This window comes from Balaenoptera musculus, chromosome 7 (assembly GCF_009873245.2).
Source record: "Balaenoptera musculus isolate JJ_BM4_2016_0621 chromosome 7, mBalMus1.pri.v3, whole genome shotgun sequence".
NCBI classification, from domain to species: Eukaryota; Metazoa; Chordata; class Mammalia; order Artiodactyla; family Balaenopteridae; genus Balaenoptera; species Balaenoptera musculus.
The window spans coordinates 69,759,333-69,773,225 of record NC_045791.1 but is presented as its reverse complement, the minus strand read 5'-3'; the positions used below and the strand labels follow the sequence as shown (position 1 = coordinate 69,773,225).

The following is a 13,893-nucleotide window of genomic DNA, read 5'->3' as shown; positions in this document are numbered from 1 at the left end:
CTGTCAGAACTGCTCGTCTCTAGTCGTGTGTATTGGCCGTCATCTTCCTTGTCGGATTTCATTCTAAATGTGCCTCACAGTTGCATCAGGGGTTTTAAGTAAACATTAGAAATTAGTTTGAATCACTGAGAAAACCTCTCACCATCCACATTACAGTTCAATAAAGTAATATTTAAAGTACAAAATCTTTTTCCAAAGTTAATGGACAACACTGTGTGTCATTGCTCTGTCTGTGGAGTCCTGCCATTTACACAGTGAGCACACAACTGCCATAACCCAAAGATCTGAGGGAATTATCCATAATGAATTATCTTATCATATATATATGTACACATTTAATCATATAAATTAAACTATAGAGGCTAGACTGGGGGAGGGATAAGCACTCAAAAGGCTCCCTTTGGCTGCCCTCCAGCTGTGGCCCTTACTACGGAGAAAGATGTCTGAGCAGTCAAGGCTATGTGCTCACCCAGAGCCTAGGGCTGCAGAATTCCCAGCCCAAAAGACCTCAAGCCCACTTCCAGGGCTTGTACAGACCTCTTCCCCAGGTATACTCTTTCAAGCACAGATGACACCATCAATGCAAACATTTCAAGGCACAAGGAGAGACCTAGGGGCCACACTAGTCAAAGTAAGCCCCTCACAGAGGTGGAAGAGAGGGGGATGGGCAACGGTCCAGGATGGCCAAGCTCTCCCCAGGCCAGCATGTTTGTGGGACTTTGAGGAGTTAAAACCTGGCCAGTTAGGTTATGTGAAAGCTTAGCTGTCAAAGCAGGAGACTAGACCATATTTTAAGTTTGTTAACTTGCTTTGTAACAGCTAAATAGTTAGGCATAAGGTATGTGGTCTCTATCTGTGTGCCTGCCTCAGCCTTCTAAATGTGCTGCCCAGGCTTGTGTCCTGTCCGCCACTGAACTCAGTGAGGATGTGAGTAGCCCCCGTTAGTGAACATGGACTTGTGGATTCTTCATTTGTCTCAGTGCTTGCATAGTGTAAACACTTCCTCCCCATGGGGCAGTGAGATTTTCTGTTGTTTAAAAAAATGTGGTTTTTGTTCACCTTGGTGCCTGAACATAGCCAACTACTTCATGTCACGCTCAATCAAAGGAAGAGCAATTTATTTATTTCAACACATAAGGGGATGTCAGGGGAGGGAGCTGTCTGTTTGGTGTGTTGGGAGTAATTTTAGGGGTGGTCTAAGGGAATTTTCAAGAGGAATTTTCAGGAACATAACTTTCTACTAATCCAGTAAGAAGCAATCTCACCAGGTCAGTCTAGGTTACTCCAGGCAGTATAAGGTACCACAGTGATCTAGCCCAAGGGAGAAAGGAGGTGTTAATTTTCTATTTCCTTCTCAGTAACAAATTCTATTTTAATGTGCCTCATTATCACCAAAGTCTTCCCCATGTAGTCATTATTCATATCATCATATTAGAACTATTTTTATTTTTTGAAATTTAATACCAATGGATTCCAGCTTATTATCAACATATATTCAGCGGTAGATGTCCCTCTCCCTCAGAGCTGACTCAGCCACCCCCAACCCCACCCTGACTTTTCTAACCTAGATAATTCCACTTCTGTTCATATGTTCCCCCAGGGCTTGTTTTTAAAATCGTTTTGGCTTTCTGTACCATCTCTAAATTTTCCACATCCCTTTTGAGATGAAACACAATGTGGATACATCACATTGAGAATAATTGCCTCATAAATTCCACCCGGGGTTTTTGTTAAAATGCAGAATCTGGTTCAGTAGGCCTGGGATGAGGCCAGAAATCCTGTTTTTCTAACAAGCTTTTAGATGATGACAGTACTGCTGGTCCTGGGCACATAGCAAGTTGCTGTCAGATTTCATCATGGAAAAACAGCAATTTCTGTCCCACTCCTTCCTGCTCCAAACCCACTCCCCAGAGATGACCATTTTTTGAGCTGTAGTTATCATGCTAATATCATACTGATACTTCCTGATTTTTTTATTTTATACACTTAACTCCTGAATTATTTCTATAAAAGATTAAGCTATGGCTCTCTCTCTCTTCTTAAACTTTTTATTTTACATTGGAGAATAGTTGATTAACAATGTTGTGTTAGTTTCAGGTGTACAGCAAAGTGATTCAGTTATACGTATAAATGTATCTATTCTTTTTCCAATTCTTTTCCCTTTTAGGTTGTTACATAATATTGAGCAGAGTTCCCTGTGCTATACAGTAGTTCCTTGATGGTTACCCATTTTAAATTAAGCTATGGCTCTCTTATACCAGCTCTTCATACATATGAATTTCACCCATCTTCACAGTATTACCATATAACATATTTTGGTTAGTTAATATATTCAATGTTTACATTACTATGATTATATAAAAATTGTTAACAGCTGAACCATATAACAGTATGATTGTATTTCCATTCTTGTATTATTTTAGTTTTCCCTGGATTTATTAGTTGCCTCAGATTTTTTATTTAATCAATTTATTTTATGTACCTGTTACTAATGTAGCCCCAAACTTTCCTTCAGAACTTGAAAGCTCCTTAAAATACAGTCATACAGGTCCATCTGAATTTCTGTCTTTTTCTTTCTTTTTGGCAACATCCCTCTGGGAACCCTCCATCTCTTGCTCCAATCTGGGCTGATTGCCCTCTGATCCTGTTGCACATCATGTTTTGTTTTTTTGTTTTTTTAAACTTACTCTCACCATCATCCTGGGGAGTGCATCTCCTACTTTACTAGGTATTGAGACATTATTCTCAAAAAGTGATTGTACCGACTCCCATCAGAATGTATAAGAGTTACCACTGGGTTATGCCTTTGATAGTTCCTCTACTCCATTTCCTCTGTTCTCTTTCTGGAAGTTCTGCTTGTTGTTTTGAGTTTGTTGCTTCTTTATTTGTTATCTTTTCTATCCTATTTTTTATTTCTTTGGGGTTTTTTTGTTTTTTGTTTTTTTGGTTTTACTTTCTGGGACATTTCCTCAGCCCTACTTTCAGCTCTTCTATTGTTTTGTCTATTTCTCTTATTATATTTTTAATTGTTCATCATTCTTTTCTGAATGTTCCTTTTGGTAGTATACTATTCTTCTTTCATGGATGTAATATATTGGTTACATCTGTAAGGATGTAACATCTGAAGTCTTTTAAACATCTTTAAGAACTCTTTAATGAACAAAACATATATATATATATATATATATATATATATATATATATATATACAACTATATACTAAAGTATATAGAGAAATACAATGAACCTTCATTTTTACATCACCCAGCTTCAACATTAATTAACATTTCCCCTATCTTAGTTAATCTATTTTTCCCATAAACACACACATTTTTCCTGGAGTACTTAAATTCCAGATAGTATAGCATCTTACTCATTGATATTTTGGTAGGTATCTCTTATCTAGAAGATAAAATTTTTAAAAAACCTAACCACAATACACTTATCACAAAAAAAAACAAAAATCGCATTTACTTAAAATCTTTCCTTAATAAAACTCCATTATTTGTTCAAATTTCTCCACTACCTTGAAAAGATCTTCTTACAGCTGGTTTGTGCAAATCAGTATCCAAGCAATGTTCACCCATCACAGTGGTTGATTTGCCCCTTTCCTATGCCATTTATTTGTTGAGATAATGTATAAAACTGAGCCTAATATACGTTTTTTTTATTATAGTTGTTTTAAACTTTTCATTTGCTTTTTGCATTATCTCTTTTTTTCTGAGTTCTTGGTTGTTGATTTTTGTATCTGCATTTCATGTGAGAGGCTTTGTCAAATGTTGGATGACCATTAGCTTACTGTTTAAGAGCACTAAAAAACTGGAAGTTCTGTGTGCATGGTAGGGATTTAGACTTAAGAGTGATTATTAGGACCTGGCTGTCTCACTGGAGGATCCCTAAAGGCAGTATCTGTAAGTTGTTTCCCCCTTGGTCTGGCTACCTCCCAGATATCTCTCCTGGAGGTGTCAAGCAGAGACAGGGGCATGGGCTTCCCCTAGATTTGACAGGATCTTCCCACACAGCACCTCACCCTGCCCTCATCTTGGCCTTGTATCCAAAATGCAGAGAGCCTCTCTAGTTCCTCTGATACATCTGCTCCAGAGAGTAAACTTCCTGTCTCCCACCATGTCGGGGAATGTTGGGAACTTCGCTGCATGGGCTGGGGCTAGTAACTGTTCCTCCTGTTCAGCCCTCACTCCGGACTCAGGGGGCCCAGTGCTTCCAACCCCTGGTTCTGAGACACACTACCCCTACTGCCACCCTCGCTCCACACTCCCCTACCTCTCATTTCGAGACCTAGATTACAGTTTTATTTTCTTGGAAAGTAAATAAAACCCTAGCTATTACTTTACTGAAGTTTCTGGAAGGAGCTGGGGGAAGTACACATTTTCCACCTACCATGTTTAACCAGAAGGAAATCTTGCTTTTTTTAAAAAAACAAATCCATTATGACATTGACTTGTTTCTTTTATAGCTACACACATCTGGCTTGCTTTTATTAATGGTTGGTAAGTCAAAAGGGCTAATTTCCAAAATTAAAAATAAGGAACAATTTGTCTGAATTCAACTGATGAAAATATGCTGGAATTGTAAAAACTAGAAATTATATTGTTTTGGAGACTTAAAATCATTCTGTTTGTGGAAATGAAGATTTCTCAAACTCTGTATATACTTTAAATAACCTTTTAAATAATAAGAAGGAATGTTCCATAATAGGACGTGTTTGAGGGTATTTACTTTAAGAATTTACTAATGTTTATAAAAGCATGCCTAATAATAGATAACAACTATGTATTTGTAAGACAGCAATTTCTTTCTCCCCTTAGGGCTGTCACATGGTGACTGAGGAGCTTCATTCCATAACATTTGAGACACAGATCTGCCTCTACGGCCTGACCATAGATTTGGAGGTAGGTGTTTCAAGGAATATCTACTATTTACTAATAACATTTTCAGGAATTGGTCATCATTGGAAGATGAAAGCTCAGTATTTTCTAGGTTTTAGTACATTCCTTATTCATCATTTTTTTTTAAATTTAGAAAATCAGTATGTCAAATATTCACTGATTAGTCCACATATATTATTCTGGTTAAATATAAATGATAAAATCTCGCAGTCATTATGATTCAAGACTTATTGAATAATTTGTTGCCCAGACTGTTTGTCTGTTTGTTTGTTTGTTTTCTGGGATTCCCTGAGTCATGGATACTCAGAGGAAAGCCTAAAGAGAAATAAGTATACTTGAACGATGTCATGTATGATATATTTTCAAAATTTTAACGTGTACATAAAAATCCCTCAGAAGACAGGTTTTTATAGTATAATGAGCAAAGACCAATGATAGGAACATTAACGGTACATTGTTTTGATCCTCTTATAACAGTTACTATTGAACTCAAAGAAGGAATAAGGAAACTGGGGATTAAATTGAACATGATTAACAATGAGCTCCTTGAAGGCAGGACATTACACCTTTATCCCTCCATTACCTGTGCCTAGCACAATGCCTAGCACATAATAGATGCTCAACATTTGTTGAATAAATGAATGAGTGCATGAATGAACAAACACAATTTCACATGCTTGAATATGGTCCTATTTGTAGGATATGTTGTTTTAGAGTTCTGCCTTTGCTCTTTTATCTTAACGAATGTAAACATGTTTATAAAATTTTCCATGGATTCTTTCCTCATCTCTTTTCCTTAAATGTCTGTTTCCATGAGCTATTAAGTTCCTCAGGTGGGTATTTCACTGTCTACAAGCAACCTAACCTCCGTTAATGGGAAGGGACTAATGTAAGTTTGTTAGAGTCCCAGACTAGTCTGTGAAGCCTGTTTATTCCATAAGGTTGAAAACTTCAGCACGATAGTACTAAGTTGAGTGCCATGACAACAGATGAGGCAGCTCTATCTCTCCCATAATGCTTTGTATTCCAAGATCGCTTGCCTCTCCATCTTCTACAATTAAAACTCCCATATCTGATACTGACATTAATTAGATGTTAGATCATAATTTGAATATATTAATCCATTCCAGAGATAAGTTTTAAATAGATTCTTAATGTAATTTATTAAGAGGAAATTTGCTAAGTCAATACAAGCTCTAATTAGTTACATTTTAGGCAGTACATGATATAAGAAAGTAAAAATATCTCCACTATGTCAAGGAAGATATTGGAGCTGACTGACCAAGCACTCTGAAAGGATTCCTGTTTGTATAGCTCCTTTCCTCCCTGTACCTTGACTCATATATGCTCAGAAGGTTCCAGTGCCTTCATGAATCATTTTAGTGACCAAGGCAGTGTAGACACCACTGCCTTGGAGGAGTGGGGTTGGCTTGAGATGGCCCTTTAGGGGAGAGGGCCAAGTGTAAAATCAGTGTAAGGTACTACTACCTGTAATAACTGTGCTATTTTTTTTTTAAACCAGACCTGCTCATTACCTGTGGTGATGATTTCCAATGTCAGTCAGTTACCTAATGCTTGGGCATCCATCATTTGGTACAATGTGTCCACCAATGATTCCCAGGTACAGTCTCTCTCTATTCCTGTTTCTCCTCCTTTAATTCTATTTGATTTGTTTTATTGTTAACAAAACCCATCTGCCCCAAAAGATGTGTGTGTGTGTGTGTGTGTGTGTGTGTGTGTATAAATTTTGGCGTGTCTTTGTGGGTTGTTTATTCCAAAATTCCAATATATTCAGTTGTATGATTCCTCCCTCATGTCATATTTAAAGTAATATGTTCTGATGCACTTGGACCCTGAGAGAGTTCTGGCTAGCTGAAGTGACAGACAGGTATTCTTTATTTCTGAAGGTCTGGTCAGCTCCCAACTCTGTGCATCACAGAGAGTTCTAGGGCCATCCTGTGGCTCTGTTAACTAGGCTCTGGGGAGACTCCTCTCTCCAGAATTTGATGTCTGACTGTTGTGTTTACCTCCTCAACTACTTCTGGCCACACCTTATCCACACAGGCTCTTCCACAAAGGTAGAGAATTGGTTTCAAATAAGTGACTAGAATATTCATCAATCTCGCCTAACGACACTATACAAATTTTCAAGTTGATTATAGATTTAATCCATTCTAGGCTCAAATTGGGTTTTAATGCCATATGGTGGTTATTTAAGATATGGAAGAAGAATTGGCCTCAAGCTTCAAAGCAAGCAGAGAATAGAAGCTCTTCTTAAAAGATGGCCAAGGAAGGGTGCGGCAAAAAAGATGAGTCAACATTTCCCCTTGTTCCCTCTTACAAAACCCCAGTGTGTTGTCCTGGAAACCACCAAGGTCTAGAGAAAATAGGTCAAATGTAAATATTTCTTCTTGATTCAAAGCAAATGTTTCTTCCAAAGGGAAGAATTCTTTTACCTCAGGTCCTAGCAATAGGAATAGTCATGATGAGTCAGCTCCAAGTGTTCCTTCCCTTTTGTTTTAATGTGCCTAATAAGGAAACAGCATGGAAAATGACTCAGCCCTGTTCCTTCTCATCCTCTGGTGCCCTGGCATCTGAGGGAGATTAACTGCAGAGAGGAACACTGTACAGAGTGCCCTGTGCCTTACTTCCTCTCAGCCTGCAGTGAGAACAGAACTCACTAGAAAAGTTACCTGGTCTGTAAAGCCAAAATCAGCCAACACTTCTGAGATTTAATGTCATTCCCCATTAGGAGCTACACGTTTGGAGCTTTTCATCCAATTCCAGGATGTAGGAAGGAAGATGGAATACTCCTCTGTCCTCCAGCCTCAGAGTGCAGTGCTGCTACACTTAGCTTTCTTCACCATCCTTCTTCTATAGGAAAGCCACCAAAGTTGTCACACTAACCGTCTCAGATTCTGCTCTTGTCTTGGATGAGGAATCTGGAGATGTATTTCATATACAGCTCCTAACACATAAATGCACAGCCTACATACAGAGTTCAGCAGAACAAGTAACTCTGGTTTCTCTTCCTAACTCTATTCTGCTTCAAAACCTAAGCTCCTAGACCTTGATTATGTTCTATGCTTTTTGGTCATTTGTCCAGACATAATCCTTAGGTTCAAGGAAAACTGCCCCTCTAGAAATTCTTTCTCTCCATTCCTCCCCTACCTATTTCTCACTCCTTCTTGGATGCTGTGTCCTCTTTTATTGCCACCTTCTGAAGTCTCTTGAATTGGTTCCTTTTCTTGCTGCCCAGCTTAGTTCAGGTTCGCCAAAGGCCTTCTCCCCATACTGCAATGGATTTCTTAATTCCTCCCCCCACCCTTCCCTTCTTAAAACATCTTTCTCGGCTTTCACACCTTCTGCTTTCCAGTAATATGAGGTGAAGTCTTCTGTTTCACCATTGTTGACCCATTTTCTGGTACAAACAATCTTACTTGCAGTTGCTCATACAAAAGATCCTCTTGTCTAGAGCAAAATAAGAAAAGACCACAATCCTATCCATAAGACAGGAGTCCCAGGTTAATTATGATTCATATTGTAGGGTCCCCTTCTTTAGCCTGGGACTTAACTGTTTTTTGTGCTTTGGGATGCTTTGTCTGGTCAAGGTATAACTTGTACCAATCTGTGATAAACCAATTAAATAACATGATATAGGTTTTGTTTAAGATTAATATTATTTCAGAAGAGAGTATTTGTCTAACTTGTTGAACAGTGTTCAGTACTTGTATGAGTTGGTTGATAGACTATAGTCCAGGGAAAGTTAAAGAGCTACCCAGTGATTCTTTCAAGGATAAGATAGAGCCATATATTATATTAGACTCAAAGAACAAGGGACTCTTTAGGAAAAGGCAAAATCAGTCTTACTATAAAAGCACAACAGAGATGAGACAACAGTTCTGTATTATTAACTTAGGCTGGCCTAAAGAGTTTAAATCAGGAATCCTATATATTGAACTACAGTGTGTTCGATGTGATTAATACATATAATCATCACTACAACTCTGTTTCAGAACTTGGTTTTCTTTAATAATCCTCCATCTGCCACTTTGAGTCAACTCCTGGAAGTGATGAGCTGGCAGTTTTCATCATATGTTGGCCGTGGCCTGAACTCAGATCAACTCAATATGCTGGCCGAGAAACTTACAGGTAAGAGCTGGTAGATGTGGAGGACTTGCCCCTGTTTTTGGTACTCAAGCGTTTTAAAGAATGAGGGTATTACTATTTATAATAATAATGATCATCACAATTTATTGAGCGCCTACTATATAGCTGGGCATAGGGCTAAATGCTATATTATCTTTCTCACAAAATTTCCTTAAGGCAGAATATTGAGGATAATTCATCATTCTATCCATATTATACATGGGGATACTTAAGTTCAGAGGTTAAGTGACTTGCCACAGCTAGTACATACTAGAGCCAAGATGCAGGCCAGGGCTGTCCAGTTCTAAAGCCCCTTCCTTTCCACTCCACACTCCAGGCTCCAGGGTGTTCTTATGCCATTTCCACTGAATGTACTGTGAAGCCTTAATGGTGCCTTGATCTTCATATTAATATTGCAATGGTCATTAACCAACTGGAAAACAGCTGATCCCAGGATCAGGAAATTTATTAGAAATTTAAAACTATCCAGGTAATACTTAATTCTTCATATCGAGAAAATTTCAGTTTTGACTGATATTTCTAAAGTTTGCAAAATAGTCACTGGTGCTCCATGTAGTGACTACAGTGTAAGCTTTTTACAAAAGAATTTTAAAAGATATGTATATTTTGACAAGTATGGGGTGAACACATTTGGCACCAAGAAAAGAGTTAAAATTGAATTTGTATACATTTCTAGTTAAAGTAGAGCCAAAGATGAATTTGAGCAGCAGTAGTAGAATTGTGTGTGATTTGGTTAAACTTGACTTACAAGTGATGCTGGGTCGCCCTTGTACTTACTGTCCGATCAATTAGTGTTTAAATAAATTGGAAATATTACAAAATTTACTTAATGTAAATATCCTTTTTGATCCTTATTTAATTCATAAACCACAATAGTAGGCATTCAATAAATATTTCTTAATGAGTGAATAAATCTTTTAAATATATACAGTATAAATAGCAGCCATATCCTTTTGGGTCTTCATCAAATTTTTCTCATAATTTCCTTAAATTTTAGATAGAACCTCTTTTTTCATTGTCCTGGATCAAAACAATCAGTGGTTCCTTATTGCCAAGTGGATCTCTAGTTCATTCTTTTCATGACAATATTCAAGACTTCTGGCATTCTGGCTTTCACAAATTTATTTTATAATGTTTATTTACCAACATTAGGCTGCTCTTACTTTCTCCTATATAAGCTGTGTTCATATTCACTACGCCTCATCCTACATTATTCTCACTACTGGAGTGGCCTCTTCCTTCTCCTCTGACAATTTATATCCTATCCATTCATGGAGGTCTTGTTCTAGACACCCACCCACTTCCTAAGGCTATCTTTAGCTCCTCCATTGAAAAGAATTCTTTCCTAGATAAAAAAAATTTCATGATATCTTTTATTTTTACTGTTTCTAGCATTAAATACACTGTAAACCCATAGCAGGTGCTTAGGATATGCTTAGCAGTGGTTGAGGGGGGAGATCTAAATTGAGCACCAAATTGAGGAGTCTAATTGTTTAATAAAAATCTCATTCTTTTCTTTCATTTTAGTCCAGTCTAGCTACAGTGATGGTCATCTCACGTGGGCCAAGTTCTGCAAGGTACAAATAGGGGGAGGGGTAGCATCATTTAGATTTTTTTTTAGTGTTCCTTTTTAAGCCCCCACTCGAAACTGTTTTTTCATTTAAAGGAAATATTTCATTGAAAAAAGGAACTTGAATTACCATACCAACATTACTATTGAAATAATCATTGTCCTAACATGTTTGTTTATTCCAATAGGAGCACTTACCTGGTAAATCATTTACCTTTTGGACATGGCTTGAAGCAATATTAGACCTAATTAAGAAACACATTCTTCCCCTTTGGATTGATGGGTGAGTTACAGCCTATATTTTCTATATGAACTCATTAGGTTCTTATTTTTATGCTGTCAATTTTTTTCCCTTTTTTAAAAAATTGAAGTATAGTTGATTTACAATATCGTGTTAGTTTCAGGTGTATAGCACAGTGATTTAGTTATACATACATATACATATATATGTATATATATATTCCTTTTTAGATACTTTTACCTTATAGGTTATTAAAAAGCATTGCATATAGTTTCCTGTGCTATACAGTAGGTCCTTGTTGGTTATCTATTTTATATACAGTAGTGTGTATATGTTAATCCCAAAATAAATCCTAATTTATCCCTCACTCCAACCCCCTTTCCCCTTTGGTAACCATTAGTTTGTTTTCTATGTCTGAGAGTCTGTTTCTGTTTTGTAAATAAATTCATTCATATTATTTTTTAGATTCCACATATTAGTGATATCATATAATATTTGTCTTTCTCTGTCTGACTTCACTTAGTATGATATCCTCTAGGTCCATCCATGTTGCTGCAAATGGCAATATTTCATTCTCTTTTATGGCTAAGATTCCATTGTATATATATACTATATCTTCTTGAGCCAATTGTCAGTTGATGGACACTTAGGTTGCTTCGATACCTTGACTGTTGTAATAGGGCTGCTATGAACATTAATAATAAATGCTGGAGAGGGTGTGGAGAAACGGGAACCCTTGTACACTATTGGTAGGAATGTAAATTGGTGCAGCCACTATGGAGAACAGTACGGAAGTTCCTTAAAAAAAAAAAAAATAGAGTTACCATATGATCCAGCAATCCCACTCCTGGGCATATATCCAGAAAAGATAAAAACTCTAATTTGAAAAGACACATGCACCCCAATGTTCATAACTGCATTATTTATAGTAGTCCCTTTTTCTTTTCTTTCCTTTTTAAGCATATCTAGTGTCATAGTGTGGAAAGTAGTTGCAGTTTCTTACACTTTATAGAGTATTAATATTTACTTTAATCTGTATAAGAGTATTTCAGGCACTATTGACTTTTGATTATATCACAACAAATTCAGGTCTGTTCTTTGTGAAAGCAATAAATGCAAATGCAATAAATTATAGTCTTTGATCAGATAAAACTATGCCATGTTCTATTTTTAGGTATGTCATGGGCTTTGTTAGCAAAGAGAAGGAACGACTCTTGCTAAAGGATAAAATGCCTGGAACCTTTTTGTTAAGATTCAGTGAAAGCCACCTTGGAGGAATAACTTTCACCTGGGTGGACCATTCTGAAAATGGTACATGCTCACTACTATTTATTCATGTGAAATTAGTATTGTGATTGGTTACTGGTCTTTCCATCTTCAGAAGCGTGTGGCCTGTTGTTCTGTCTTTTATGTGTTCGGTGGGTTTGAATATTAGTTGTTACAGTTGTTTCAGAAGAGGGTAGCATGAATTTCTCACAGCCGATGTGGGTGTCCTCTATCACGTGGCAATCTGTACTGTCCACATGCAGAGAAGGGCTGGCATTGTTTTACAACAAGTGACATGAAGATAATGTGGGTAGGAAGAATGACCACAAAGAATGCCTGCAGGAACCTGAATATTCCCTCTGTTTTCTCTTTTTCCAGGAGAAGTGAGATTCCACTCTGTAGAGCCCTACAACAAAGGCCGGTTGTCTGCTCTGCCATTTGCTGACATCCTTCGAGACTACAAGGTTATTATGGCTGAAAACATTCCTGAAAACCCTCTGAAGTACCTCTATCCTGATATTCCCAAAGACAAAGCCTTCGGTAAACACTACAGCTGCCACCCATGTGAAGGTTAGGTTCTTTCCGTTTGCTTTTCTTCTTCAGATTTTGGAAAATAATCTCAGATTGGAGTAAAGTAAATGAAGTTCTTCCCTTTATGTTTACTTTGATCGTTATAAGATCTAAGAGGTATGTGGAGGTCAAAGCCTTAGAAATGAAGTGGTGTGTCAGCAGTTCCTGAAAAGGAACAGCTGGGGCTGTCCAGCTAGCAGAGCAGTTAGTAATCAGTAGCTGTAGCTGGACTTCACCATGGCCATGGGAGCCTCTCAGCCACTGGTAGAGTTTCGGTTTTCTCCTTTCTAATAGGAGTGGCACCAACTTCACCTCTATGCCTGGGGAGAGGAAAAGAAAGAGGAGGTAATGTTTAGAAAGCTGTTAAAAGTTAGCCAAGGCTGTTTTTTACAAAAGAAGCTCGGGGTTGATAAGCTTTATATTTTTTACTTACTGTAGTCTCACAACTCAGAAAGTATTGTTCATTTGCCAGGGAGGGGACAAGGGGGTCTGTGCTTCATACCCCGCCTCACAGCCTATCAATAACAAGTCTTGACGTACCTGCCTTTTCAGGTTGTATCCTAAGGGTCTAAAATGATACCTGGCCAAAACAGGCATTTGGTAAATATTTGTTGAATACTTGAAAAGAACATTCATGAAATAGCTATATAATTGTAATGTAAGTTCACTATTCTGTTTCTTTAAATCAAAGCATATACAATCCATTACAATATTTCATCTGTAGCAACTAAATACATGAGCACCATCATGTGGAATATCATACAGCTGTCACTCACAGGTGGTGACTTGCTGCCACCCTCCTTCATCCCCCTCTGAAGCAAACAAAAGACAACAACCACCACAAAAACCTGTGGCTTTTAAGTGTTTCTACATCTGACTGAATGAAATAACAAATGTCAGTGCAACAAATTACAGCTGAAAAATTACAGTTGGTCCTTACGATTGGATCACGCACAAGTTCAACGTAGTATACCAGAGAAATCTGGGGGGCGGGTTCCAAGGTGAGGTTTGCACATGACTGTTACTATAGCGCAGCGGTGCTTTTAGTAACACTGATGTCTGTGCCTCAAAACTTTGTGTAATTATAAGATTATGATTGGTGTCAGTTTTAATGAAAAGAATTGCGTTACTATAAATCCCCAATCCATGAATAAATCTGTCCTTATAAT

General features: G+C 37.5%; 1 protein-coding gene across 1 annotated transcript in view; it reads left to right on the top strand.

The window, feature by feature from the left end:
- Positions 1-13,893, top strand: part of STAT4 (signal transducer and activator of transcription 4) — a 92,498-nt gene that overhangs the window by 75,908 nt on the left and 2,697 nt on the right. Inside the window, exons 15-21 of the mRNA XM_036859057.1 lie at positions 4,827-4,910; positions 6,430-6,528; positions 8,924-9,059; positions 10,605-10,654; positions 10,836-10,930; positions 12,063-12,199; positions 12,533-12,724. Of these exons, the coding sequence (XP_036714952.1) occupies positions 4,827-4,910; positions 6,430-6,528; positions 8,924-9,059; positions 10,605-10,654; positions 10,836-10,930; positions 12,063-12,199; positions 12,533-12,724 (793 nt within the window). The remainder of the gene's footprint in view (positions 1-4,826; positions 4,911-6,429; positions 6,529-8,923; positions 9,060-10,604; positions 10,655-10,835; positions 10,931-12,062; positions 12,200-12,532; positions 12,725-13,893) is intronic.